Source organism: Oreochromis aureus, linkage group 8 (genome assembly GCF_013358895.1).
Source record: "Oreochromis aureus strain Israel breed Guangdong linkage group 8, ZZ_aureus, whole genome shotgun sequence".
NCBI classification, from domain to species: domain Eukaryota; kingdom Metazoa; phylum Chordata; class Actinopteri; order Cichliformes; family Cichlidae; genus Oreochromis; species Oreochromis aureus.
The window spans coordinates 23,095,320-23,122,809 of record NC_052949.1 but is presented as its reverse complement, the minus strand read 5'-3'; the positions used below and the strand labels follow the sequence as shown (position 1 = coordinate 23,122,809).

The 27,490-nt window shown below is 41.5% G+C and overlaps 2 protein-coding genes across 2 annotated transcripts; both read left to right on the top strand.

The window, feature by feature from the left end:
- The first annotated feature begins 1,192 nt into the window (after positions 1-1,192).
- On the top strand, positions 1,193-6,798 carry rangap1b (Ran GTPase activating protein 1b). Its single transcript, XM_031748826.2, has 16 exons — positions 1,193-1,304; positions 1,651-1,769; positions 1,898-2,025; positions 2,301-2,360; positions 2,825-3,004; positions 3,248-3,382; positions 3,512-3,670; positions 3,765-3,878; positions 3,966-4,065; positions 4,208-4,292; positions 4,383-4,560; positions 4,681-4,764; positions 4,867-4,969; positions 5,608-5,696; positions 6,409-6,530; positions 6,647-6,798. The coding sequence occupies exons 2-16, from the start codon at positions 1,658-1,660 to the stop codon at positions 6,723-6,725; spliced, it is 1,728 nt and encodes a 575-aa protein (XP_031604686.1). The 5' UTR covers positions 1,193-1,304; positions 1,651-1,657; the 3' UTR covers positions 6,726-6,798.
- Positions 6,799-14,821: 8,023 nt separating this feature from the next.
- Positions 14,822-25,152, top strand: LOC116327337 (chondroadherin-like protein). Its single transcript, XM_039616168.1, has 13 exons — positions 14,822-14,850; positions 15,370-15,463; positions 15,646-15,708; positions 19,349-19,516; positions 20,141-20,335; positions 20,462-20,617; positions 20,733-20,878; positions 20,967-21,162; positions 22,183-22,328; positions 22,431-22,626; positions 23,660-23,805; positions 23,900-24,095; positions 24,819-25,152. Exons 3-12 carry the CDS (start codon positions 15,646-15,648, stop codon positions 24,042-24,044), a joined length of 1,557 nt encoding a protein of 518 aa, XP_039472102.1. The 5' UTR covers positions 14,822-14,850; positions 15,370-15,463; the 3' UTR covers positions 24,045-24,095; positions 24,819-25,152.
- The last annotated feature ends 2,338 nt before the right edge of the window (positions 25,153-27,490 follow it).

The window sequence follows — 27,490 nt, the reverse complement described above, 5'->3', positions numbered from 1 at the left end:
CAAAGCAACCCTATTAGTTATAATGTGAATAAGTCAGGACACCAACCAATAACAAAACCTGTCCTGTGAGTTTTTAAACTTAGAATAGAATAATCCTTTAATTGTCCCACAAGGGGAAATTTGGTTGTAACAGCAGCCAAAAAGACACATATACAAACAAACAGTACACAGGACACAGAACAGAAACATACACAATTTTTCTTACATATTTACATTAAGGACAATGGTTACTATATACAGAGTACTGTACAGTTATTAAATTAAATAAAACTAACTACAGATAAGAGGCAAACCAGGTTGTAGTGCGAATCGGTTAATTAACTTATTGGAGTTACAGTGCTGATGTAAACATCTATGATTGTTGGGAGCAGTTCTGATTGTACAGTCTGACAGCTGCAGGGAGGAAGGACCTGCGGAAACGCTCCTTCATGCATCTAGGATGCAGCAGTCTGTCACTGAAGGAGCTCTGCAGTTCAGCAACATTTCCATGCATGGAGTGGGAGACTCTGTCCATCAGAGATGTTATTTTGGCCAGAGTCCTTCTGTCTCCCACCACCTGCACTGGGTCCAGGTGTGCATCCCAGAACAGAGCTGGCCTTCCTGATGAGTTTATCCAACCTCTTCCTCTCAGCTGCCGATAAACTGCTGCTCCAACATACCACACTGTAAAAAATGACAGATACCACCACAGAGTCATAGAAGGTCTTTAAAAGCGCTCCCTGTACTCCAGATGACCTCAGCCGCCTCAGCAGGTAGAGTCTGCTCTGACCCTTCCTGTAAAGAGCATCAGTGTTGTGGCTCCAGTCCAGTTTATTATATAACTTCCTTGTTGAAACAAAGAACATTTTCAGCTATTTTATTCTTTCAAATATCGAATTACCTTTCATCTTTAACAAGCTTGTTTCTGGCACTTGGAAAAAAAAATTGACTTACCAACTCAAATTTTTGTGCCAAAAACTCGAAATTCAGAAAACAATTTGATAATTCGATTTCTTAAGTTGGAATTTTGATTTAATAACCTGAAAGTTTGACTTATGGAAGGCTTTTTTTTCATTGGTAAAAACAATCTTCCTTTATTGGTTTAAGCATAGAGAAGAAAAGACAACACTCAAACTCAAACCGAGGCGTAAAACGGCAGAGACAAGAGGAAAACAGCAGATGGCGATAATAGACGCTGAAAAAAATCCACGAAGAAAAAAAAAAAATCCAGGCAGCGTGACGTCACGTGACGTCACGTTAAGCAACCGGCGCGCGGAAGAAGCGGCGTGTTATCGTTTCATTTACCGGGAACATTTTCTCTTGTGGTAAGCTTCTCTTGTTTGAAAAGTCGTCTGCGTTTTAAAGACAGTTGTGTGTCTCACAGAAATGAGGATTCTCCTCTAACAGACGGAAAAAATCACTGTTTAGTTTAGTTTAGTCAGCGTTTCTCTTGTTGCGCATTACTACTTGTTAGCACAGCACAGCTAAATAGCTAACTTGGTTGTTGACAGTACTTTTTTGGACATTTCTATAACGCTGAATGTTCTTAACTCTTACTGAACAGCGTCTGGCCTTTTTTGTCTGCTCTTGTATTTATTCTTATTTATGTTGCTGGATAAGCTTATAAAATGTGACACTTTTCCCTTCTCCGTAATTTGTGGATGTTTCTAGAGTCACTATGGCTTCAGATGACATTGCTCAGCTGGCTGATGCTCTCTCTAAGACCCATGTTGGTGATGGAGAGTTGAGCTACAAAGGCCTTGGACTGAAGCTTGACAATGCAGAATCAGGTGAGAATATGTAGCTCTATTTTTTATTTATTTATTTTTTTTGCTGTTATTCCCTTGTGTGTGCTGTAGACATGAAGGTGATCCTTGTTGACTGCTTAAATCTGACAAATTGATCCCTGTGCTTTCAGCGGAGCAGCTGGCCCGAGACATCAAGCAGTACCAGGGTTTGAGAGCTCTACGCCTAGAAGGAAACACTCTGGGAGTTGAGGCTGCCCAAGCCATTGCAAAGGCTCTGGAGAACAAAGACATGCTTCAGGTGCTTTCTTAGTTCACCATTTCCAATCACAGTAAAGCATCATTTATCATTAGGATTTGATTGTTAGTAAAAAACCTTTTCAGATTATTTGTCTTAGTAATCTAATATTTCAAGTGCATTTCAAACTACAACGATTTTTGCTTAGTTGAAATATTTCATCAAAATTCTTCCATCTTGAATATACAATACTGTTACATTCTAACAGTATTTATACTTTACACTCTCCTGCAGTGTGATACATTCTGTTAACTGTTCCCATTTCTGGTGTCTTTCAGAGATGCTACTGGAGTGACATGTTCACTGGAAGACTACGCTCTGAAATCCCACCAGCCCTGGTGAGAAGCCACTGAGTTACACCCCCAATAAAAGGAAGAATCCATCCTCTTACTTACTCTTGAACTGTTAAATATTCCTTTCATGCATGAATTATGGAAACCTCAATCAGGTTTTTTTTGGTTTTTTTTAGTATTTTTATTCATCTTTAGGCATGAAAAAAAGATTTTTGAACTTCATTTTTGTACTTGTTTGTACTTTTCAAAAAGTTTTTTACATGTCACTGCAATGTGTCACTGGTGGCAGGGTATGAAGTGACACATCAGTGTCCAACGTAGTGGTGGTTTATGTACAAGTATACACTGTCCACTGTAGTGACCACTATGTGTGAAAGGGATATCACATCAGTTTTCTGTGTATGAATGTTGATGTTCTTTTACACTTCCTGAAATTTTCTTGTGTTCATACATGCGCAATCTAATGTGCTTTATACTGTTCTATATTTTTGTCTATTCTTGTGCTTCAGAGGTCCATGGGGAGTGCAGTGATGGGTGCAGGGGCCAGGCTGACTGAGCTGGACCTGAGTGATAATGCTTTTGGGCCAGATGGTGTCAAAGGAATCGAGCAGCTGCTTAAGAGCCCCTCCTGCCACACCTTGAGGGAGCTAAAGCTCAACAATTGTGGTATGGGGATTGGTGGAGGAAAGGTGAGCTCTCAAACAGCTTTGTCAAATAATATGTAGACAAAGACACAGATTTATGTTAGTTGCCCATCACACCCTGATTGTTTTATTTAAAATTTACTATGGTTGTGTACAGAGGCACATGCTCAAATTATGTACGTAAGTGTAGGCTTTTTAATGTAGTTAACAGATTTTTAAAAATGTAACACTTTATTGTGTATTTGCATTATAGTTCCAACAGCATCCGTGTTTGTATGTTTAATATAGATCTTGGCTGAAGCCCTGATTGAGTGCCACAGACAGTCATCGTCTCTTGGAGCTCCACTCAGACTGAGAGTGTTTATAGCAGGGAGGAACCGGCTGGAAAATGAAGGAGCTAGCGCCTTGGCTAAGGCCTTTCAGGTACAAAATACTCTCACCTTGTTCAGTTTTACATTACCGTAAATGTAATCATATTATGGACTTTTGATTTGGGAGGAACAAAGACCATTTCTGTTTCATGATGCACTTTCTTCCTCGCTTTCACATCAGCTGCTGGGCAGCCTTGAAGAGATTCACATGCCCCAGAATGGAATAAACTACTCAGGTGTGATGGCGTTAGCTTCAGCCATTCGACATAACCCAGAGCTTCGAGTCCTCAACCTCAATGACAACACTTTCACCAAGAAGGGCTCGCTGGCCATGGCACAGGTGAGTTCCATATGTTTTTTCAGCAACTTTCTGTAAGCAGAAATGACCTTTATCCTGTGTTTGACTGTGTCCCCAAATTCACTTGGCCTTATAGGCTCTGAGGCATCTCAGGAACATCCAAGTGATCAACTTTGGTGACTGTCTTGTCCGTTCTGAGGGAGCTGTTGCCCTCGCTGCAGTCCTGAGAGAAGGACTGCCAATCCTCAAGGTCGGTGTACGATCGCAGCTCAGGACTTGGTCTCCCTTTGTGTCGCTTCAATCTCACAGTGCTCTCTCTCATGCAACTTTTTTCCAGGAGCTTAATCTGTCATTTGGTGAGATCACTGAAGCAGCAGCACTAGTGGTGGCTCAGGCTGTTGCAGACAAAGCTGATATGGAGAAATTGGATCTGAACGGTATGCACATTGACCGTGAAATTGGTCTTTATGTGTTTGTAGAAAGAAGGTCCAGGTTGATTGAACAATGCTGCAGAAATGTAAAATAAAAAGACATTTTTAGTTTGCAAAGACTGAAACTGGTTTTGTTTGTGGCTGATAGGTAACTGTCTTGGAGAGGAGGGCTGTGAGGCTTTGAGAGAGGCTATGGAGAACATGAACAAAGGAGACCTGCTCGAGTCACTCAGGTAACGCAGGCTTTAAGAAGTCCATAATCATTTTCAGTGTTTAACTGCACAAACATGCAAACAGTAGATTTAAAACTTTCACTGCTACAGTGATGATGAGGGAGATGAGGATGATGAAGATGACAGTGGAAACGACGATGATGATGATGATGACGATGATGATGATGTCAGTGATGACTGCAATGAAGAGAACGAAGAGGGCAGTGAAATCACAAAGGAAAATGGCATAACAACAAATGGAAATAGTCCTGTTTCGCCTAACAGTCCTGTAAGTTGAAGCTTTATTAGATGAACAGTTGCTTTCATGTGATTGTTGATCAGTTAGTTATTTCACATAAACTGGGAAAATGAAAAGAGTTCTCAGTGATGTCTCTATGTTCGTCCACAGGCGGAGATCACGTCGTTCCTCAGCTGCCCCTCTGCAGAACAACTTCTCCAGCTGGGAGAGTTGAGGACAGACCTTCAGCAAGAGGTTACAAGTTTTTAAGTAGTCAGCAAAGTGCTTGTAGCATGTTGGTATTGGCGTGTTTTACTTTGCTGGAATGGGTTTAACCTGTTGCTGTCTTCTCACCAGGTCGATGCATCTGAGCCACAGAAAGCTGCTGATGTCATTCTGAAAATCGGTTCCCTATACAGTGAAGATCCTGAGACCAAGACCGCTGTTCTGGATACTATTGGTGAATAAAGTCACACTTACATTAGACTGATTCTGCTCCTCATTAGTCCCACATTTGCAGGATTCAAAGTTCAAAATAATCCTTATTTGTCTTATACTGGGCCTTGGTGCCACCTCTCAGTTCATCAGAAACAAGCTCCTCTTAATTTAAGCCAACTTTCTTCTGATTGGCTGCACCTCACAAACAAAAGGATTAAACAGCAGGTGGAGCTTTTCTGCTCACAGCTACAGCTGTGTGTCTGAGATGACCATATCCACTGACTGCATAAAGAGCCAAAAGTAGGAAAACTGAAGTCTGAGCTTTTAATATGCAAGGATCATCTGCACAGACACTGCCGTCATCATTTGAAACTTTTAATATGAGCAGGCACCATTGGAACAGTTTATATATGACTGATTAATGACAACAACCAAATTAGGTCCTCTGTCACTTTTTATAGTCAAACATTGAAATGCAACACAGCACACCCTTTTCAAAGCTTTGGCATGCAGAGATTCCTCAAATATAATTGCACTGAGTGGGCTGCTTATTAGTGAGGACGTCAACATGCAGTTTCTCTCTTGTGCTGTCCTCTTTTTCACGTGGATAGCTTCTATTCTCTGAGATTCTGACATGCAGTGTATCACTGTGCTCCACAGATGCAATGTTGAAGAAGCTCCTCTCTGGCTCCACCCTCCAGTCATACTGCTTCCTCTCCACGCTGCTGGTCATGATGGGACTACTCAAGGTAAAGCCTCGCTGCAGTGCTTCCTAGCCTGTGTCCTCTAAGATTATTATGTAACACTACACGAGAAACTATAAACAGAATATCAGTCATTTACATGCACATAGTAGTTTCGCCAGGGCTCCAAAACTGCTGTCAGAGATTACACATCCAAATATTTAAGTAACTTGAACGATCCATAATTCTGTTATATCTCAGAATTTATCTTAAGAGAGCCATAGTTCTTGATATTTACTAGTATTGTGTGATTGATCCAATACCGAGTAAATACAAGGCCAGTATTGATGATGCTGATACTTTTAACCTGTAAAGGCAGCTTGTGTGGGGAGAGCAGTGTGTCATGAGATGAATAATCATCAATTTGCAAATTCTGAACACATTTAATGACCACTAAATCACTGAGTTTTACTTTTCAAAATAATTAGTTAATACAACAAAACACACCTTTCAGCTGTTTATGTATTTTAAAACTGGGATTTTTGGAGACCTGGACTCTTTAAATGTGTCTGTATTGTATAGTATTGATCCTGTCATGCTAGTATTGATCTAGTACCAATACCAGCATTGGTATTTATTTATTTATTTTAACATATTCGTATAATTCCTATTAAAAACCTGGTCTTTGCCCTGAAATGTTTCAGGCAAATCTGTAATGGCCAGGTTATAAGTTGTTTTTAAATGTGGTGAGCCTTTTCTTTATTGTTTTTACTTCCAGGGAGAGGGGAAGACAAAAAAGGCTTTGCTGGTCCCAGGTCAGCTGCTATGTTTGGAACATGCTGTCCAGCAGGAATACTTCCCTAAGCACGATGCCTCACTGCTTCACATCTTCCTGTCCAGGTAGAACAGTCTTTCATCACCTCGACTTAGTTGAACTTCGTATTTCTATTTAAATGTGTGTTAGGCATGAGCGGGACAGCAGCCTCACACGTGCGCATTTTTGTTTGACTCTTCAGGAACGGTGGGGTTCTCAAGTCATGTGGCAGCGCCAGAGAGAGGCTGAGCTCTGCTTTGGAGAGGAGGTGCCAGGATTAACATTAAGTTAACTGACACAGGGGCACACTCTGCACTCACATTCAGTTTTTCACCTTTGAAAAACAAGCAGAGATTGGGGGGTTCTAGTCAAAGGCCAAGTCCAACCACTGATTTCTTCTCCTAACTTTCATTTTCTATGAAGGCTTCACAGAGACTGTCCAAGAATGTCTTAATTTTTATTTTTCTACTTGTGCTTGTGACTTATATTTTTATAGAAAATAGATACAAATGCTTTTTTTTAAAAAAAGGGAAAAAAAAACTTCACATCAATCAGACTTGAGTTTAATGTGTTTAAAATTATTAATGACTGTAACCTGAAGTGAAGTGAACATCCTACTTTTAGTAATTAATCGAGTTAAAATTTACAAATTAAAAAAAAATGACACAAAACAGAATTTATTTCAGAAACATGCTTTTATATCTGTGGAAATATCAGCTTGCATATCATTAGTGTTTCTGAAATAAATTGGGAAATTTGTAGAATAGATCCCACCAGTGTGGCAGACGCTGATACGACTACTGATTTTTTGTGAAAACCTGGTTCAGGAGTGCTAAGACAGAAATTGTGATGCCAACATTATTATGATCTATAAGTAAAATAAATAAAAAGGTGTCTTTTTGATATGTATTTGAATAAATTCTTTGAAGGGAAAGAAGAGCAACTTTAGGGAGAGTTTGTTTACTCACAGCTGTCATTGTGCTGCTCATAGGGACCAACCCATACTGCAGGATCATCATGATCAGGGACCAGAATCACCTTTATTTGCAGTTTCTTATACGACTTTATGTTGCACAACGTCCTGTGTATTACCTCATATAGCTCTCTGTGTGTTGGTGGGATGAGAATGGAATATAGCGTTTAGATCACCTGTTTGATTGTGCATCTATTCCTTGAGGATTACTTTGGTTTACCTGATTAATAATTTGTACCAAATGTTCTGTCCTAAATATAGTTCATCTAACAAACCTCACACCCTCTGTGTTTGTCTGAGTGTTTTCACAGTCATGTCTGCAACAGTCGCTTTTGAACTCATTTTAAGAAAAGTTAATGGGTTTTTTGTTTTGTTTTTTTTGAGTGGTGATGTTTATTAGTATCGGTCCTCAGAAAGCATCCATGTTGAATAAAACAGGTGAGATGAATAATGGAGCGTCACATCAAAACATGATGAGTTAAACTTGAGGAATATAATCTGTCCAGTTAGGAAGCAGAAACTGTTATGAGTGTAGTTCACCTGCTTTGGTGTAAATAAAAGTGACAACAGGTCCCTGGGAGAGACAACAGAATAAATCCCCCTCTCACAGATCATTGATCTTATCCCTCCTGACTGATTCTTGCACCTACTGCATGAGACTGTCCCTGCATCGCACTGAGGCTTCACAGAAAGTCCAACTCCAGGATGACATATCCATAGGTGCTATCGCAAGAAGGTACAGACTAAAGTGTTGAGGAGATGTTAGGAGCCCTGGGTAGGGCTGTAGAATAGCATCAACCTAGCAGCAGGACCGGTGGCTGCTCAAGTGTATGAGGAGTAACAACCCCATAATATCATCTAGCATGACCAGTTTGGCAGTGTGGTAGAGATGGTCTGGGTAGGCATATCCAGGATGACATATCCATAGGTGCCGAAATGGGCAACTCCAGGCCTTGAGTGCCGGTGTCCTGCAGGTTTTAGATAACACCCTGGGTCAACACACCTAAATCAAATTATTAGTTCATTACCAGGCCTCTGGAGAACTTAGACATGTTGAGGAGGTCATTTAGCCATTTGAATCAGCTGTGTTGGATCAAGCACAAATCTAAAACCTGTAGGACACCGGCCCTCAAGGCCTGGAGTTCGACACCTGTGATCTAGCATGACCGGTTTGACAGTGGGTTAGAGATGGTCTGGGTAGGCATATCCTTGGAGAGAACACAGACCTCCACACTTGATCCACCTCTGGTTAGTCTGAGATCTCACAGGAAAGCATTCACTCTTTTATCAGGGGCATGCACAGATGTTGTTTCATGGTACCAGTACAGACAAAGACACTAAACCCCCTTAATGCACCCATTGTAACCAAAGCAGGAGAAAAGGATTCATAATCATTTATGCCTTCTGATTTTGCATGTGTTATACTGTGATTAGAGTGCTTTCATATTTTAATGTCACTTTCATTTTTAGTGGTGCATAAGAAAGTTACACTCTTTAGTGTTGGCTCTGAGGTGACTGAGTCTCCTCACTTTGGGCTGAACTAGTCCTTAAATAAACTCTGAGGTGCAGTGAGCAGACTGCAGCAGTGGGGTTCAGGGCTGTGCAGAGATATTTTCTGAATAACAACAACCCACATTCATCAAGAATCTAATATGGAATTGCATCATGCTATATCACTGTCATCAGGTAGGCACAATGCAAAGCAAATGTAGCCTGATGTTTTACCTGATGGGTACAATGTTGCTGTTGAGGCGTTGCCCCTGCTCCTGCTGTGCTGGAGGGCAGGCCTGTGTTGATCTGTGATTCTAGACATTAAAAAGTCCATAGGAGAGATGGTGGATGATTTAACAAGTGTTATCGGATAATAATAAAATGCAAAGCTTGTCTTGTGTTTCCAAGCAGTGTCATCAAACACAAGACAACAGATTAAGGAAAAAAAAAAAACTGGGTGTGACGGACTGAGCGGTGAAGGAAACTCGAACACAGATTAAAGTCCAAAAAAGTATTTTATTTTATTTTATTTAACCCCAAAAACAAAATTGGTTAAATGATACAGAAATATCTAAATATAAGCATACAAGGTCAAAGTAACAGAACTCTAGTCATAAGCTGACAACAAACTATACTAGTAACTCAAACTGAATGTGTGCACTTATTTTAGGATACAGTATTGTGTAATTGTATAAATAAATTCTAAACCATAACCAATTCTTTATTACTGTAATAGAAAATTTCTATTATTCTCATTTAAAGTATTTAAGTGCTTATGCATATTCTTAGTTGTGACACTGTAATAGACTGTTCAGTGGAAGTTTCTAAAACTAGATGAACTTATTTCAGCCTCAGCAGTTGGAGAAGACAACTCCCTTTAGAGCAGGGGTCTCGAACTCCAGGCCTTGAGGGCCGGTGTCCTGCAGGTTTTAGATGTGTCCTTGATCCAACACAGCTGATTCAAATGACTAAATTACCTCCTCAACATGTCTTGAAGTTCTCCAGAGGCCTGGTAATGAACTAATCATTTGATTCAGGTGTGTTGACCCAGGGTGAGATCTAAAACCTGCAGGACACCGGCCCTCGAGGCCTGGAGTTCGAGACCCCTGCTTTAGAGGTTCTGATAATGCCAAGGGCACAAAACATCAAACCCATTGTTTTGTTAGGTTTCATAGCGAGGCGTGTGATGATCAGTTTCTAAGTTCCTCCCTCTTCCTTGGAATGCGTAAAGGAGTGGGAGCACCACTTCTGTTTCAGAGTGCTCATTACGTGTTACAGACTTTATTACAGAAAATTCCACAACATGCTTGGCATCATGAACAGGATGTGCTGTGGGTGCTGAGGAACGGCCCTGAGACAGCTGATCACCCCGAGGGACAAAAAAAAAAAAATCAACCCTCGGTCACACCAAAGCTTCAAAATGGGGTAGTTGTGTGGCGAGTCCTCAGCGACAGACCAAGACCATCCTAAAGAACTAGGGGAGAATCTGCACCGGTGAGCTGTGTCCAACCTATATTTATACTATCACCCACCCTTTGGCCTGAACTCCAGTGACTGACAGACACACACACGCACACACCTCACTGATTCTTGTAGAGAAAAACTATCTAGTTACTGGCCTGTGTTGCTTATGATGCCACAGTGTATTGTTGAACATGTCAAATGTCACAGTTGAAGATTGTACAGTGTTAAACCCAGAATCAGTTGTTTCACAGGAGAAAATTGTTAACCACATGATTTACAGCAGTACCTCTGGAATCTGTTTATCAAGGCCTGACCTTAAGGTAGCCATGAGGCCATGGAAAATGGCTAATTCTTTTTTTTTTTTTTTTTTTTTTTTTTGGGGGTTGTCCCTGAAGGTCTTTGTGGAGGAATTGGCATCACACAGATGTGACTGCACGTGAGTGACTGTGTGCGTGTACCTGTGTGTGAGTGCACGTGAGTGAGTGCGTGTGGGTGTGTGAGTGTAACAGTTAAAGCACAATCCTTGTGGTCAGGCGGAGGTCCACAGGTTCCAGAGGTGCTGCAAAAGGTCATAAAGTTAAGCCTGCTGTAAAAGGAATGACACTGGTTTCAACACAGGATGTTTCTCACACTATTTCACTTCTCCCCTGTAATATTTAACCTTTTCCCAAGAACACAGTGTAATAGCATAATCAACATATAGCCTGTAAACACAGTTCCCTTCACTCATAAACCCAGTAATCCTGTAGTAGAAAGAACATTAACCATTAGTGTGTCCTGCTGTAACTCACATAATCAAACACATGATTAACTCTGCTGTAGAAAAAGATGTAAATGTTAACGCTGCGCACAAGCCCATGAATAACACACCCCTGATAGATTCACAAACACAGAAAGTGGCATTTAAAAGGTTAAATCGTCACACAACCTAGGATGCTGCTGTAAAAGGAAATGCATAAATTCATCCACCCTTTTGTCCTGTCTAGGTGGAGGTTAACCTTGAGTAGTGGTCAAGTCTTGTCAGCTTTTACCAATCAGTCAGTTTTCTCTTTCACTCATTGATTCATCCATTCTGTCTTTGCTGGTAGTGGAAACTAGTCTAAGGAGCTTGGAAAGAAAAGCGTCTGGACTTCTTTAAGTTGCTTGAAGATGTTTCACCTCTCATCCGAGAAGCTTCTTCAGTTCTAAGGTCAAATGGTGGAGAGTCCCAGATTTAAACCCAGTGGGAGTTTCCTCCCAAAGAGGGACAAAGGACCCCCCGATGATCCTCTACCTAATCACATGAATCAAGGTGTGAAAGCGGGTGTGGGTCCCAATCAGCCAGGGTTTCAGGTGAGCTCATTGTTAAACCTGGCCCCACCCTATCATGTGATTTCCTGAGGTCAGATGGCCCAGGATGTGAGTGGGCGTTAAGGCGTCTGGGAAGGGATCTCAAAACTGGATTATAGATGGCAGACAGTTGGTGTCGTAAACCACCGCCTCTGTTCAAAGATGGTCGCTCACAGTGGACGTAAATGGCTTCTTTCACTCCTCTTTCAAACCATCTGTCCTCTCTGTCCAAAATGTGAACATTGGCATCCTCGAAAGAGTGACCTTTGTCCTTTAGATGCAGATGAACTGCTGAGTCCACGGGACAAGACTCAGCAGTTCATCTGCATCTTGTACACCTCACAAATTATTCAAACTGCGCCACGGACTCGATACCGCGCGGTTTCTCTTCCCCTGAAAAAAAATATAAAACCAAATTAACCCCCCAATTGACTTCACAGTTTGCAACAACTCGTGACACGGCCTCCTGCCGCGATTTCTTCACACCACAAACACACACTTTTAGGCCCAAATTCTTTTTGTTACTTTAATTGACTTCCGTACTTCAACGAGACGCCGACTCTAACGGCGCTTTGACACACACACTAACGCAGTCTACAAACACTGCAGTCAACGAAACACTTGCCCCCACTCTCATGCAGGTTATCAACCGCGACTAGGATCCAACACCTAGCTTTAGTTATTTAAGGCGCCCTCAGTGCCCAGGTCACCACCCCGGCTATAGGTCCCAACGACGCGTCCGAAGGAGGGTGTAGTTGCCAAATTCTGAGCACACCGCCGTCAGCTGCGACGAGGCCTTTCAGCCCCGCTTTCTAACTAATAGTAACACACGTTTCCTGCTTTAACGCACGGGGACGGATCACACACCGCCTCGGATGAAACACCGATTCTATTAATCCGTAACAAGCGTCTCCTGCTTTAACGCACGGAGATTTTCTTACGGGGCGCTAAACATCAACCTGAAGTTCTTAACAAAAGTCTCTTGCTACCATCTCCCTTCCAGACCACAGTTATCAAGTTACAAATCTACTTCTAAGCTCATGACACAATCAGGCCTTTATTACATTGAGGGCAGTGTCGTGTCTCTGCAATAATTCTACATTTTAACACATTTCTAAACTCTAAAGCAAACTAAACATTCCTACATGTATAAACTCTAAAATAAGCTAAACATTCCTACAATACAAAACAGAGTTAACAGATTACAAGCACTGAGACCCCCACTCTGCATCCACTGGGCCATTGGCCTCTTGTTGTCTTATATTTACAGATAAGCATGTGGAGAGTCTCCTGCAAACCTACTTCTAAGTTATAACAATTATGAGCGTTTATTAAAGGTACAAGCTCACATCACATATTGTAATAATTGTTTTCTTGTACTCACAGAATGTGGACTCGAATCTCTGGGGGGGGGGGAAGAACTCCTCAGACTTCATGAACTGAAGTGGTAAACCGTCCAGGCTTTATGAATATGAGCTACAAACATACTCTGATGGGCAAAGTTCAGTAGCAAACCATTATACCTACTTAACTTTGTGCTGGAATTACTCTATGCACATTTCTGTTGTCACAAACTACTTACGGTAGGACAGTTTGTCAGAACACCGGTATGCCCGATGGCCAGACCAGCTATGGAAGGAATGTGGACTGGAACACTCCTCTGTTGTATTCAAAGGAGTTTACAAAGAAAAATGAATGGATACAACATCCTCTGTTGTATGTTGCATTTTCTCCAGAGTCATGTCCTTTCTCGAGACTTGCCGAATTTTCCGCTGTAGCGAAGTCTTTGGGCTGAACCATTTGTTAATGGAGGAGGGGCGGGGGTAACACTATGTAATATATTCGGTTTTAGAATTTATATTCAGTGTTAACTGTAGCTAGGTTCAAAGTCTTAATACCATCTAATATAAATAAACAATACTGTCATATGTACAACCAAGGTGGCACAATGGGTAGCAAGCGATCATTTTAGGGTGCCACATGTCACCCCTGCCAAGAATATGGAACAGGGCGGGACGGTGGGGCCCTTGGTAAATGCTCCTGACACACTGACCTGCAACCATCCCTCAGCTGGTGTTTCTTGAAGTTTTACATCTCATCCGAGAAGCTTCTTCAGTTCTAAGGATAAGGTGGAGAGCGCCATATTTCGTAAGTTTGTAAAAAGGATTCTATCATTTAATGTTGGGATATAAAAGTAATACACATATTTAAACGACTAATGGTGTCCGGGGAAATGCACGATTAATAACCGATGCCCAGGTGTTCAGCGCTTTATTTTGTTTTGCATCAAAAAGGAAATTATATTTTTAATAACGAACCTTACCACTACTGGGGCCGACTCACATCCAGTGTACGGAAAGTGGTTGCCGAGTTGTGGAGCAGACGCAGAATGATGCAACAAAAACTAGTAAGTAGGGTATAATGCGTACAATATAGTCTATAGCACACAGACAACTGACCAGTTGAAACAAATGAGCGTGCTGTGTGTGCGCAACAGGTTGTGCAAAATCCCAGAAATAAACCCTAGACAAAGTGAATCTGTGAACTAAGGTGTAGGTCTATTAGGTAATGTTGTGGTGATTCTCAGGATGGGGTGTTCATACTGGAGTGCAAAATTAAAACCAAGATGGACAAGAAAAGTTCAAAGCCATCAGTTTAGAAAAAAGAGAAAAGAGGAGGAGGAGAAACGAGCAAAAGATACAGGTAACCAACTGTGTCATTGGATAATGGCAGGTCATGTATCCTGAAACAATCAGAATACTTTATTAATCCCTAAGTAAATTATGTGGGTTACAGTTGCTCCAAGAAGAAACGGTACATTGTTACAAATTTTAATATTAATTAGTCAGTGTCAATTGTTGATTTGTCCTGTTCTCATTGTATGATGGATTATGATGGCTGTTTGGTAGCCGTTTGCATACTCTCTCTCTCTTCATATGTGTGTGTGTGTGTGTGTGTGTGTGTGTGTATGTATGTTTCTCTGGTGAAATTCAGTATGGTTCCGACAACAGTTTTATGTTAATGTACAATCCTTAGTGTGTGTGTGTGTGTGTGTGTGTGTACGCGCGTGCACCACAGAGGGAGTGTTCGCCCAGGGCGCCAAACAGGCTAGGACCGCCACTGACTGGCATAACATCGGGGCAGCATGAGTACGAGCAATTTTTTTTTTTTTTTTTTTTGGGTGCCCGTGATGCCGCCCCCTACCACGATGCCGCCCCGGGCAACCGCCCGTGTTGCCCGTATGAAAAAACGCTACTGGTTATAATTACGATATTTATTTTAAAACCCAACTGTTTTAAAGAAAAATATATTAAGAAACATATTAGATTTATATTTCAAAAATGCAGATTTTACAGCAGCAAAATTATTGTACCTCTACAGTTTAAACATTTAATAAACTTTCTACTTGCACAGTGTGGATAGTCAAATTGAATCATCATAAATCCATTTTATTTTTATTAATTTATTTTTTTATTCCAATTACGTTATTATTATAGAACTAGGAATAACAAAGGAAGTATTGTGGATCAGCACCATGATGCAAACTTGTGGCTATAGTATATACAGTATTCTGGAGAAGGTATAAAATGTCACTGTATGTGCATGTGCGTGCCTTTTATGTGTAGAATTTTTTTTGAAATTATTACTAATGATATAACACTGTCCAGAACATATCTTGTAAGGAGAGGAGGAAACTGTGACAAACGCAGCTCTGTGAGGCTGCTAAAGAAAGCAGATTCCTCACCAGCTGGATCCGCACAGGTAACAATAACACATGTACCAGTTGTTGCATTGCAAAGATATTCAAGTATAATAAACACACCTGCAATGTTTTAGTTGTATAACATTTTTCTATCATTACTTTATTATGGATTAGGTGCAAGAGTTGTTAAGTGTGGATGATTAAATAATTAATGCAATACCAAATTTTGCCTTGTTCTCAGATGGACAGCAAGTCGAGAGTGAAAGCTCAGCTGAGGAGATGGAAGGAGGAAGAGAGGCAAAGAGTGAGTCACAGGCAGAGCCGAATTTATTTCCCACAGTTTTTGAAATCTCTTGTCTTATGGTTTCAAGCGGTGTCACCAATGCTTGTTGCTATGTCAGCTTAAATCGGTCACGTGATTTGGAGGTGCGCCGGGGACACCAGAGAGTTAATAACACTCCATTCAATTTCCCATTTCCAGAGTGCAACAAATCAGCCACCTGTGTTGACATTTAAAGATGCCCATGAGGTTGATTCAATTTTTATTTTTATAATCACCTTCACCTTTGGAAAGGGGGGGAGGGATATAAATAAATGACAGTTGGTTTTTTTCCACAGTGTCTGAATTAGTGATAATATTTTTTATATCTCCCATGGAGAATGACATTCCTTAGACACTAGACCTGGTGAGCCTAAATGTTACACCAGAAGGTTCTTCAAACACAAGGGGGAGCAAGTGAATCAGAAGCCAGGGCACAGAGACAGAACATGGCTAATCAAACAAATTTATTCCCAGAGGAAGAAAGCAGGAATAAACACCTTTTTTATTAAAACAAATTACACACACACAAAAAAAATGTTCTTCTAAAACTAAAGTCCAATCCACACACCCAAATAAAACCACATCAAGAAGATTTTTTTTTTTTTTTTTTTTTTAAACATAAGGAACAAAGGAAAGAAACGATTCCTTTTTTGAAGCTGGCCCCATGCCAACATAATCCCAGTTGTAGCACTCTCATGTGATGCGATGAGCAAATGATCATTCTGGATTTTAGTCCGCTGTGAAACTTTAATATGTCCTCCAGCACACGACAAAACATAATGGCAGTACCGAAAGAACAAAACTCCCCTCCACCATACTGTTCCGGTTGGACTAGCCCCCACAGTTACGGCAGGTCTGCATAAACAAATATTGCTTGGTGATCATTTAACCAATGATCTACACTAGTGACAACATGGAAGCTCTTATCTCTGCCCTGTGTCTCCATTGGACTCTTTGCACCACAATCCAGCTGTGCTCCACAACGCTTCCCTGGCTCGCTGCAACAGCAGCTTCCCTCGTGGCGACGCCTTGTAAATGTTACCGGCGCCAGGAATCTGGACCGGCAGCAAGCGGCACACAGGCTAGAGATTACTGCATAGCCAAGTATGAACAAAACGTGGATTAATAGAGAGGACAACGAAGTTAGTGTCTTGCTCAGGCTGGAGCGCATTTATTTCTGAGCTGCGCATGCACGCAGCCTGTCGCTATAGTCCCTCTGGTATGTCTGTGAAGGTTCTCAGTCATCCAGGTCATCGTAGTCTAAGGAGCTTGGAAAGAAAAGCGTCTGGACTTCTTGAGTTGCTTGAAGACGTTTCACCTCTCATCCGAGAAGCTTCTTCAGTTCTAAGGGTCAATGGTGGAGAGTCCCAGATTTAAACCCAGTGGGAGTGTCCCCCCCAAAGTGGGACAAAGGACCCCCTGATGATCCTCTAATCACATGAGCCAAGGTGTGAAAGCGGGTGTGGGTCACAATCAGCCAGGGTTTCAGGTGAGCTCATTGTGAAACCTGGCCCCCCCCTATCATGTGATTTCCTGAGGTCAGATGGCCCAGAATGTGAGTGGGCGTTAAGGCGTCTGGGAAGGGATCTCAAAACTGGATTATAGATGGCAGACAGTTGGTGTCGTAAACCACCACCTCTGTTCAAAAATGGTCGCTCACAGTGGACGTAAATGGCTTCTTTCACTCCTCTTTCAAACCATCTGTCCTCTCTGTCCAAAATTTGAACATTGGCATCCTTGAAAGAGCGACCTTTGTCCTTTAGATGCAAATGGATGGGTCTTCAAGCAACTCAAGAAGTCCAGACGCTTTTCTTTCCAAGCTCCTTGGTCCCTCTGGTAGTTCCACAGCAGTGCAAGAACACCATCTACTGACATAATGAGGTATAACCTCGGGATGGCAACGCATAACAGTGTTAGAATAAGGCTACGTTCACACTGCAGGCAAAAGCGCATCAATCTGACTTTTTTGACCCTATGTGACCCATATCCATATGACAGTGTGAACAGCACAAATCCGATATTTTCAAATCCGATCTGGGTCACTTTCGTATGTGGTACTGAATCCGATACATATCAGATGTTTTAGAAAGCGACTGCTGTGTGAACGGTCATGTCGCATTAAATCCGTCTTTTACGTCACTGACACAAGACAGACGCCAATTATCAGCGCCGGAGAAGACATCGTGAGCGCTTCCTGGCCATCCAGTGTAGATGTCAGTGAAACTGTTGGGAAGACAACGTTGGAGAAATGTGAACATTTTATTTGTACTGTGTAATCTGCAGATTCTGACAGAAATCTGCAACTATCCTTTGAAGCACCGCTCCTCTCTAAAACAGCGATAAGGATAATTATTAGGCCGTATGTAAATAACAAAATAACTTTATAACTTAAAGCAAAATTGGGAAACGTAAAGTCCGAAACAAGTCTTCATATTAAGGCCATCAGTCAAACAATACTGTTTGGTCTGGGTCTAAACATAGCTTGTTGTGTGTGACTTCTTCTTTTGCGCATGCGGGCTTTGCGGGTTCACACTAGAGCGTGTTTGCTGTCACATTTTATTTGTAGAAAGAAAGTGTACTTTATTGATCCCCATGGGGAAATTCCTCTCTGCATTTAACCCAATCACTCAGTGAAGCAGTGGGCAGCCATTGGGCGCCCGGGGAGCAGTGTGTAGGGACGGTACCTTGCTCAGGGGTACCTCAGGGTAGCTGTTCAGGGGAACTGAACCCCCGACCGTGCGATCATGGGGCCACCACTCTACCTACTGAGCTATCCCTGCCCCCTTGTAGTGTGAACAAGCAGACAAAAAAATCGGATTTGATCAAAAAAATCTGCAGTGTGAACGTAGCCTAAGTCACAATAATAAACAAACCAAAAAAATAAAAAAAATAAGGGGGGCGGGGGGGTTGATTTTCTTATAAAATTAAACATGTAGCGTTATCCAACCTACTACATAAACAAAGATACTGACCAGAAACGTTGCCTGTGAAGCTGCAACCATTGAACGACAGTAGAATACAGTACTCACAAATGCAGGCAAAGGTTCACGTCTTTTAATCACGCACGTTGTTTCCCACCGGTCGCCTTTTCTGTGGTTGGAATTCGACACCAAGTCGCACCGATCAATCCGTCTTCACGCAAGCCGTTTCATCTTGTGTCTACATGCTCCTTCCTCCTGGAATCTGGACCTCTCCCTCATTGAGGTGCTGACCCAGCTTTTCTAACAGATTCTTTCAGCAGCTGATAGGACGCATCAGGGCACACCCAACACCTCAAAAGGTGCCTGCTATTGACTAATTTGTCCACTGTCCAGTCAGTCCATAGTGGATTAAAACAATGTCATACATAAACACTAAAAACATGCATTACAAATATCAAAGTAAAATCAAGCAAATAAAATCAGAACCACACATGCAAATAAATATTAAAATCAGCATAAAACAGACTATAAAACAAATACAAATTTCCAACCAAGGACAGTGTCCGACCTTTTTGCGGGCTAAATAATTACTAGAATCTAATCAGCAGTAATTTGTTGGCGTGTTTGCACCTTAAACATTTAATGTTACTGTTTGAAATATGTAGCAAAACTAAAAGACTAAATGAGTGTTTTCCATGCAGTTCTTTCGTCTTACTCGTGCGATTCTGCTGAACTGGAGGATCCTCCTGCTCTTCTGTGGGCATTTTACAGTCCAAGCAGCAAAATGCCCACAGGAGTGTTTCTGTGTCCAGCTCACGGTGACCTGTGTCAACAAGAACCTGACCCAGGTTCCTCCTGCTGTTGATGAGGTATCTATAAAAATATACACTTACTCGTCAGTTTGTTAGATACACCTTGAGAGCAACCGGATACGACCAAGAGGATACAACCGCATCCTCTTCTATCTTCAAACTTGCCTTAATTCATCATGCATAGATTCAACAAGGTCCTAAAACATTCCTCCCAGATATTGGTCCGTATTAGCATGATAGCATCACACAGCTGTCTGCTGCACATCTACGATGCAAATCTCCTGTTCCACCACATTCAAAAGATGCTTTATTGGATTGAGATCTGGTGACTGTGGAGAAAATTTGAGTACAGTAATTTCAGTGTCATATTCATGGAACATGTTTGAGATGATTTGAGCTCTGTGGTACGCTATCCTGCTGGAAGCAGCCATCAGAAGTTGAATGCACTGTGGTCATAAAGGGATGGAAATGGTTAGCAACAACAGTCGGGTAAGCTGTGGAGTTTAAACAATCCTCAAAAATGGGGCTGTTTAAACAATTCTGTTGAACAGGTGTTTATTTCGAGGCAAATACAAATTTTAATACCCCTGTTAAAGAATGATAAGGCTTCGGCTAAACTTCTCAAGCTGTAGTACCTATTAAATACTTATTATTACCCTCTAATATATAATCTCCTTATAGAGAACAGTCAAACTGGACCTTCAAGGTAATGACTTACAGGAACTTCCCACTGGGGCTTTCATGCACACCCCCTACCTGACTCACCTGTCGCTGCAGCGCTGTAACATCCACAAGGTGAAGGAGGGGGCGTTCCGTGGCCTCGGTCGCCTGGTCTTCCTCAACCTTACCAACAACAACATTGACATCCTCCACCAGGTATTCTTAGACTTAAACCACATATATCCCATTGTCATTTTAAGTGGTTTTTAAAAAATAAAAATTAACTTCAAGAAGTCTACCCAACCATTCTCAGTGCAGTCCTTTGTTTTTTTATGATTCTAGGAGTCATTTGATGGTTTGTTCTTGCTAAAGCGGCTTATTATTGACCGTAATCGTGTGAAAGAGATCCAGCCTGGAGCGTTCTCTCAGCTGGGCTCCCTCAACCTGCTCTCCCTCTCACACAATCAGCTGGTTTACATCCCTAATATGGCATTCCAGGTACCCACACTAAACCGGCTGTACAAAATACTTCAAAATGGAAATTTCAAATATTTTACAGATATGCACCTGTTGCTGGAGCCTTAAATAAAATGTCTGCTTCCTTTGCTTTAAGGGCCTGCAGAGTATCAAGAGGATTCGTCTTAGTTACAACTTTCTAATCTACCTGGACACTGAAGCCTTTGTCGAACTGGTTAACCTAAAACGTCTGAACCTGTCCAGGAATCCAATCCTCTGCATCTGTTACCTGCGTCCACTAAGGTACGATGGGCTGTTGTTGGTCATGTACTGACAGCTTCAGGAAACCTCAGGAAAGTGATCAGCACAATTTTCTCCCCCTATTCTGCAGAGAGTGGGCTATCCGTAACGAAGTGAACCTGATGGGGACTTGTGGAGGGCCATCCCATCTTTCAGGTGAGAGCCTGGACGCTGTCCACCCTTCTGACCTGAGATGCCAGAGTGAGGAAGAGGAAGCAGCAGGGATCACACCACGACCCACTGAAGAACCAAACAAGGTCAAGTGTCCTGCCAACTGTGTCTGTGAGGTGAGTGTCACTACTTTTTTGTATATTTATATTTCATTTAATGCCTTCAGTCAGTTCCTTCATCATAATTATGCAAATTCTCATAACCACTGATCAATGGCCATGAGTACCATTCACAGAGAGTTGGGTAATGGCTGCAATCACAGCATTGTAAGATGGCAAAAGATGTACCCTTAGGCCCCCTCCTCAAATCAAGGAGGGGGCCTAAGGGTACATCTGTGCGCAGTGCCAGAGAGAGGCTGAGCTCTGCTTTGGAGAGGAGGTGCCAGGATTAACACTGAGTCAGCTGCCACAGGGGCACACTCTGCACTCACATTCAATTTTTCACCTTTGAAAAACTAGCAGGGATGTTTTTTGGGGGGGGTTCTAGTCAAAGGCCAAGTCCAACCACTGATTTCTGCTCCTAACTTTCATTTTCTATGAAGGCTTCACAGAGACTGTCCAAGAATGTTTTAATTTTTATTTTTCTACTTGTGCTTGTGACTTATATTTTATAGAAAATAGATACAGATGCTTTAAAAAAGAAAAAAAAACTTCACATCAATCAGACTTGAGTTTAATGTGTTTAAAATGATTAATGACTGTAACCTGAAGTGAAGCGAACATCCTACTTTTTAGTAATTAATCAAGTTAAAATTTACAAATAAAAAAAAAAGAGACAAAACAGGAATTTATTTCAGAAACATGCTTTTATATCTGTGGAAATCTCGGTTTACATATCATCAGTGTTTCTGAAATAAATTGGGAAATTTGTAGAATAGATCCCACCAGTGTGGCAGATGCTTATTATTGATGATAATCGTGTGAAAGAGATCCAGCCTGGAGCGTTCTCTCAGCTGGGCTTCCTCAACCTGCTCTCCCTCTCACACAATCAGCTGGTTTACATCCCTAATATGGCATTCCAGGTACCCACACTAAACCGTGTGTACAAAATACTTCAAAATGAAAATTTCAAATATTTTACAGATATGCACCTGTTGCTGGAGCCTTAAATAAAATGTCTGCTTCCTTTGCTTTAAGGGCCTGCAGAGTATCAAGAGGCTTCGTCTTAGTTCCAACTTTCTAATCTACCTGGACACTGAAGCCTTTGTCGAACTGCTTAACCTAAAACGTCTGAACCTGTCCAGGAATCCAATCCTCTGCATCTGTTACCTGCGTCCACTAAGGTACGATGGGCTGTTGTTGGTCATGTACTGACAGCTTCAGGAAACCTCAGGAAAGTGATCAGCACGATTTTTCTCCCCCCCCCCCCCCCCCCTATTCTGCAGAGAGTGGGCTATCCATAACAAAGTGAAGCTGATGGGGACTTGTGGAGGGCCATCCCATCCTTCAGGTGAGAGCCTGGACGCTGTCCACCCTTCTGACCTGAGATGCCAGAGTGAGGAAGAGGAAACAGCAGGGATCACACCACGACCCACTGAAGAACCAAACAAGGTCAAGTGTCCTGCCAACTGTGTCTGTGAGGTGAGTGTCACTACTTTTTTGTATATTTATATTTCATTTAATGCCTTCAGTCAGTTCCTTCATCATAATTATGCAAATTCTCATAACCACTGATCAATGGCCACTGATCAATGGCCATGAGTACCATTCACAGAGAGTTGGGTAATGGCTGCAATCACAGCATTGTAAGATGGCAAAAGATGTACCCTTAGGCCCCTCCTCAAATCAAGGAGGGGCCTAAGGGTACATCTGTGCGCAGTGCCAGAGAGAGGCTGAGCTCTGCTTTGGAGAGGAGGTGCCAGGATTAACACTGAGTCAGCTGCCACAGGGGCACACTCTGCACTCACATTCAATTTTTCACCTTTGAAAAACTAGCAGGGATGTTTTTTGGGGGGGTTCTAGTCAAAGGCCAAGTCCAACCACTGATTTCTGCTCCTGACTTTCATTTTCTATGAAGGCTTCACAGAGACTGTCCAAGAATGTCTTAATTTTTATTTTTCTACTTGTGCTTGTGACTTATATTTTATAGAAAATAGATACAGATGCTTTAAAAAAGAAAAAAAAAACTTCACATCAATCAGACTTGAGTTTAATGTGTTTAAAATGATTAATGACTGTAACCTGAAGTGAAGCGAACATCCTACTTTTAGTAATTAATCAAGTTAAAATTTACAAATTTAAAAAAAAAAGACACAAAACAGGAATTTATTTCAGAAACATGCTTTTATATCTGTGGAAATCTCGGTTTACATATCATCAGTGTTTCTGAAATAAATTGGGAAATTTGTAGAATAGATCCCACCAGTGTGGCAGATGCTTATTATTGATGATAATCGTGTGAAAGAGATCCAGCCTGGAGCGTTCTCTCAGCTGGGCTCCCTCAACCTGCTCTCCCTCTCACACAATCAGCTGGTTTACATCCCTAATATGGCATTCCAGGTACCCACACTAAACCGTGTGTACAAAATACTTCAAAATGGAAATTTCAAATATTTTACAGATATGCACCTGTTGCTGGAGCCTTAAATAAAATGTCTGCTTCCTTTGCTTTCAGGGCCTGCAGAGTATCAAGAGGCTTCGTCTTAGTTACAACTTTCTAATCTACCTGGACACTGAAGCCTTTGTCGAACTGCTTAACCTAAAACGTCTGAACCTGTCCAGGAATCCAATCCTCTGCATCTGTTGCCTGCGTCCACTAAGGTACGATGGGCTGTTGTTGGTCATGTACTGACAGCTTCAGGAAACCTCAGGAAAGTGATCAGCACAATTTCTTTTTTTTCCCCCTATTCTGCAGAGAGTGGGCTATCCATAACAAAGTGAAGCTGGTGGGGACTTGTGGAGGGCCATCCCATCTTTCGGGTGAGAGCCTGGACGCTGTCCACCCTCCTAAGCTGAGATGCCAGAGTACGGAAGAGGAAGCAGCCAGGATCACACCATGACCCACTGAAGAACCGAACAAGGTCAAGTGTCCTGCCAGCTGTGTCCGTGAGGTGAGTGTCACTACTTTTTTGTATATTTATATTTCATTTAATGCCTTCCATATTTTCCAAGCTGAGTTTAACCTCTTTACCTGTGTTTGCCAATGATAGTAGGTTATAGTTGAACACATTGAGGAATACGCTGGATTCTTGATTAGGTTAGAAAATCAATGCCAAGTTTAAGTCTGTAAAAACTAGCAGCTGATTTGCTGTTTTTCCATGACTTGTGTTTTTAATCTACCAATTAACAGCCCTCAAGTTCATTGATCGAAAAAGGTTTTAAATTGAGCCAGGTTTGATGTTTTCCTCTACTTCAGATATTAATGTAAGCTAAGATGGTTTCAAATTTAACACATCAGAATGAATCAGTTGTCCTAACTAACTCTTAAGAGGTTCGTATTTGATCAGAAGTAAAGAAACAACACTTTTAAAATCCAAGTTATTGGTCTGACTTTAGCTCCTCTAATGTGTGACTGCCCCCTACTGCCACTATGCATGTAAGACAGCTGCAAGTCAATAATGTAGTTAAACAGGACTGAGGTTTGGGCGGTGAGAGATTCTAGTATGTGGAAAAAAATGTTTCGCATGTGTGAATGTTGTTTATTACAGGAACAAAACCATTTCCAAAGATGCATCTTTATCTGTTAAGATTAGCTTTAAGGTCCACATATTATACCATTTGAACATGAAATAACTAACACTAGTAACTAATTTGGATCTTTTCTCTTTATCTAGGTGGATGGAGAAAGTTAACCTGAAGGTGCGAGCCACCTGTGCCAAATGAAGAGTATTTCCTTCTGTATAGTATTGTTTATTTTATTTTTAAGTAATATTTTGAGTTGTATTGTATGCAGCGTTTTACTTTTCAAACCATTTATTTGTGCAAATGAGTTTGTAAATTAGATAAATAATGTTATTCCTGTTTCTTTGTTTAGATTGTATCGTTTGGTCTAACCTATTTCTTAATGGTAGCGACTAATGAGGTGCATGTGTGTGTAAAATTCTGTACAAAACAAGTAAGATTTTGACAACCGGGGTTGTTTTAAAATGGTACCGGATGGTGCTAGAAAATAAAGTACACTTGTAAGAAATTTGACCAGTCTGCTGATGCTGTCTACTTATCACCTTCCTTACCACTTGCTTTACACTACCTCACAGCCAGCAAAGGCCACCAAAGCAACCAAACCCAAACCGATGCACCTCAACGGCCATCGGCAGGTCAAGATGCTCAAGGCCAAATCCAAAATTCGTGGGAGTCCAAACACAAAGCAGGGTGCAGCAAAGAAAGCTGCTAGAAGCACAAAGAGACGCAGCATGCCCTGAATCTGCCACCTTTTGCTGTGCTGACGTTTTAAAGTCAGGGCTTCAATACAAACATCAGCACAGCACAGAACCAAAGTTTTGAGGTTAAACACTGAACTGAACTGTTCCAGCTGCAGGAGTCGGGCTTGTTTTTCACACCAATCATTCTTGCTGTCTTAGCACAATGTTGAACAACAGTATAAATTCTTTGTACGGTTGCATTAGTAAGCTATATCATGTTAGGCTTTAACTTTTATCACCTTAAAAGCGCTACAGTCAGATATTTGCACAGTACTAGTAGTTTTGCCACAGTGAATCTTAAATCAAGCAATTACGATTTAAGCTTTGATTTAAGGAGTTAATCTGTTTAGGAATTACAGCTCAAAATTAACTGAATAAACTAACATAATTTTTTGATATCAGGATTGTTTTTAATACTTGGATGAATGTATGTAGCATTTGGCTGATTCTGAACAGAGTATGGGCCTGTATAATCCACATATCATTGTCCTACTTCTGTCAGTGGTCGCATCATCAATAAACACTAGTGATCGCTGCCTGGGTTCCATTGGCAGCCATATACATGCCCATAGGAAAATGGCATTTTAATATGAGCAGGCACCATTGGAACAGTGTCTATATGACTGATTAATAAGGACAACCAATTTAGGTTCTCTATCGCTTTTTATAGTCAAACATTGAAATTCAACACAGCACACATTTTTCAAAGCTTTGTTATGCAGAGATTCCTCAAATATAGTTGCACTGAGTGGGCTGTATTATGTAATACTACATGAGAAACTTTAAACAGAATATCAGTCATTTACCTGCACAGGTTCGGCATGTCTCCAAATCGGCTGATAGGAGATTAGACATCCAAATATTTAAGGAACTTCAGCGATGCATCTCCGAAAGTTGATTCTGTTCATGTGGACGTAACGTTTTCAGTGGGAGAAATGTTTCATCACTAATGGTAAATGGACTGATTCTCATATAGAGCTTTTCTACTCTCCTGGAGTACTCAAAGCACTCTATACAACATGCCTTATTCACACGCACTTCTAAACGCAAGTGCAAACTAATCTACATTCACACTCTAATGAACACATCAGAGGGCCATTTGGGGTTAGTATCTTGCCCAAGGATACTTGACATGCAGACTGGGGAAGACAAGGATCGAACCACGAACCTTCCGATCAGTAGCTGATCTGCTCTACCACCTGAGCCACAACCACCCTAAGTGACTTCTTCAGTCTCAGCTGACTGCAGGTTTCCCCAATCTTATAAATAGTACATTTGCATAATGACTGAAACCAGCACCCCCGAAGGAACAATGGGCTGGGAGGTCAGTTCCTTCACCATAATTATGCAAATTCTCATGACCATTGATCAACAACCACTGATCAATGGCTACTGATCAATGGTCATGAGTACCATTCACAGAGAGTTGGGTAATGGCTGCAATCACAGCATTGTAAGATGGCAAAAGATGTAACCTTAGGCCCCCTGAGGAGGGCCCCCCCCTCTCACAGATCATTGATATTATCCCTCCTGACTGATTCTTGCCACTACTGCATGAGACTGTCCCTGTATCGCACTGAGGCTTCACAGAAAGTCCAACTCCAGGATGACATATCCATAGGTGCTATCACAAGAAGGTACAGACTAAAGTGTTGAGGAGATGTGAGGAGCCCTGGGTAGGGCTGTAGAATAGCATCAACCCAGCATCAGGACCAGTAGCTGCTCATCTGTATGGGAAGTAACAGCCCCATAATACCATCTAGCTTGACCAGTTTGGCAGTGGGGTAGAGATGGTCTGGGTAGACATATCCTTGAAGAGAACAGAAACCTCAACTTGGTATCCTGATGAAATCCTCAGACCAAATGTGGGTGGAGAATAATTCCTATCCACAGTTATACTGTGATCAGAGTTTTTACATATTTTAATGTATTTTTTTTTTTTATGTCACTTTCATTTTTAGTGGTGCATATGAAAGTTACAGTCTTTAGCATTGGCTCTGGGGTTACTGATTCTCCTCACTTTGGGCTGAACTAGTCCTTTAATAAACTCTGAGGCGCAGTGAGCAGACTGCAGCAGTGGGGTT

What these genes read in the sequence shown, in the direction of transcription:
- rangap1b (XM_031748826.2), top strand. Translation starts at nt 1,658, where the DNA reads ATGGCTTCAGATGACATTGCTCAGCTGGCTGATGCTCTCTCTAAGACC. An exon ending in AAGGACTGCCAATCCTCAAG is followed by an intron (nt 3,879 to 3,965) that starts GTCGGTGTACGA and finishes ACTTTTTTCCAG; the next exon opens with GAGCTTAATCTGTCATTTGG. An exon ending in CGCTGTTCTGGATACTATTG is followed by an intron (nt 4,970 to 5,607) that starts GTGAATAAAGTC and finishes TGTGCTCCACAG; the next exon opens with ATGCAATGTTGAAGAAGCTC.
- LOC116327337 (XM_039616168.1), top strand. Translation starts at nt 15,646, where the DNA reads ATGGACAGCAAGTCGAGAGTGAAAGCTCAGCTGAGGAGATGGAAGGAG. An exon ending in AGGAGGAAGAGAGGCAAAGA is followed by an intron (nt 15,709 to 19,348) that starts GTGAGTCACAGG and finishes TTTTCCATGCAG; the next exon opens with TTCTTTCGTCTTACTCGTGC. An exon ending in CTGCCAACTGTGTCTGTGAG is followed by an intron (nt 22,627 to 23,659) that starts GTGAGTGTCACT and finishes CTTTGCTTTCAG; the next exon opens with GGCCTGCAGAGTATCAAGAG.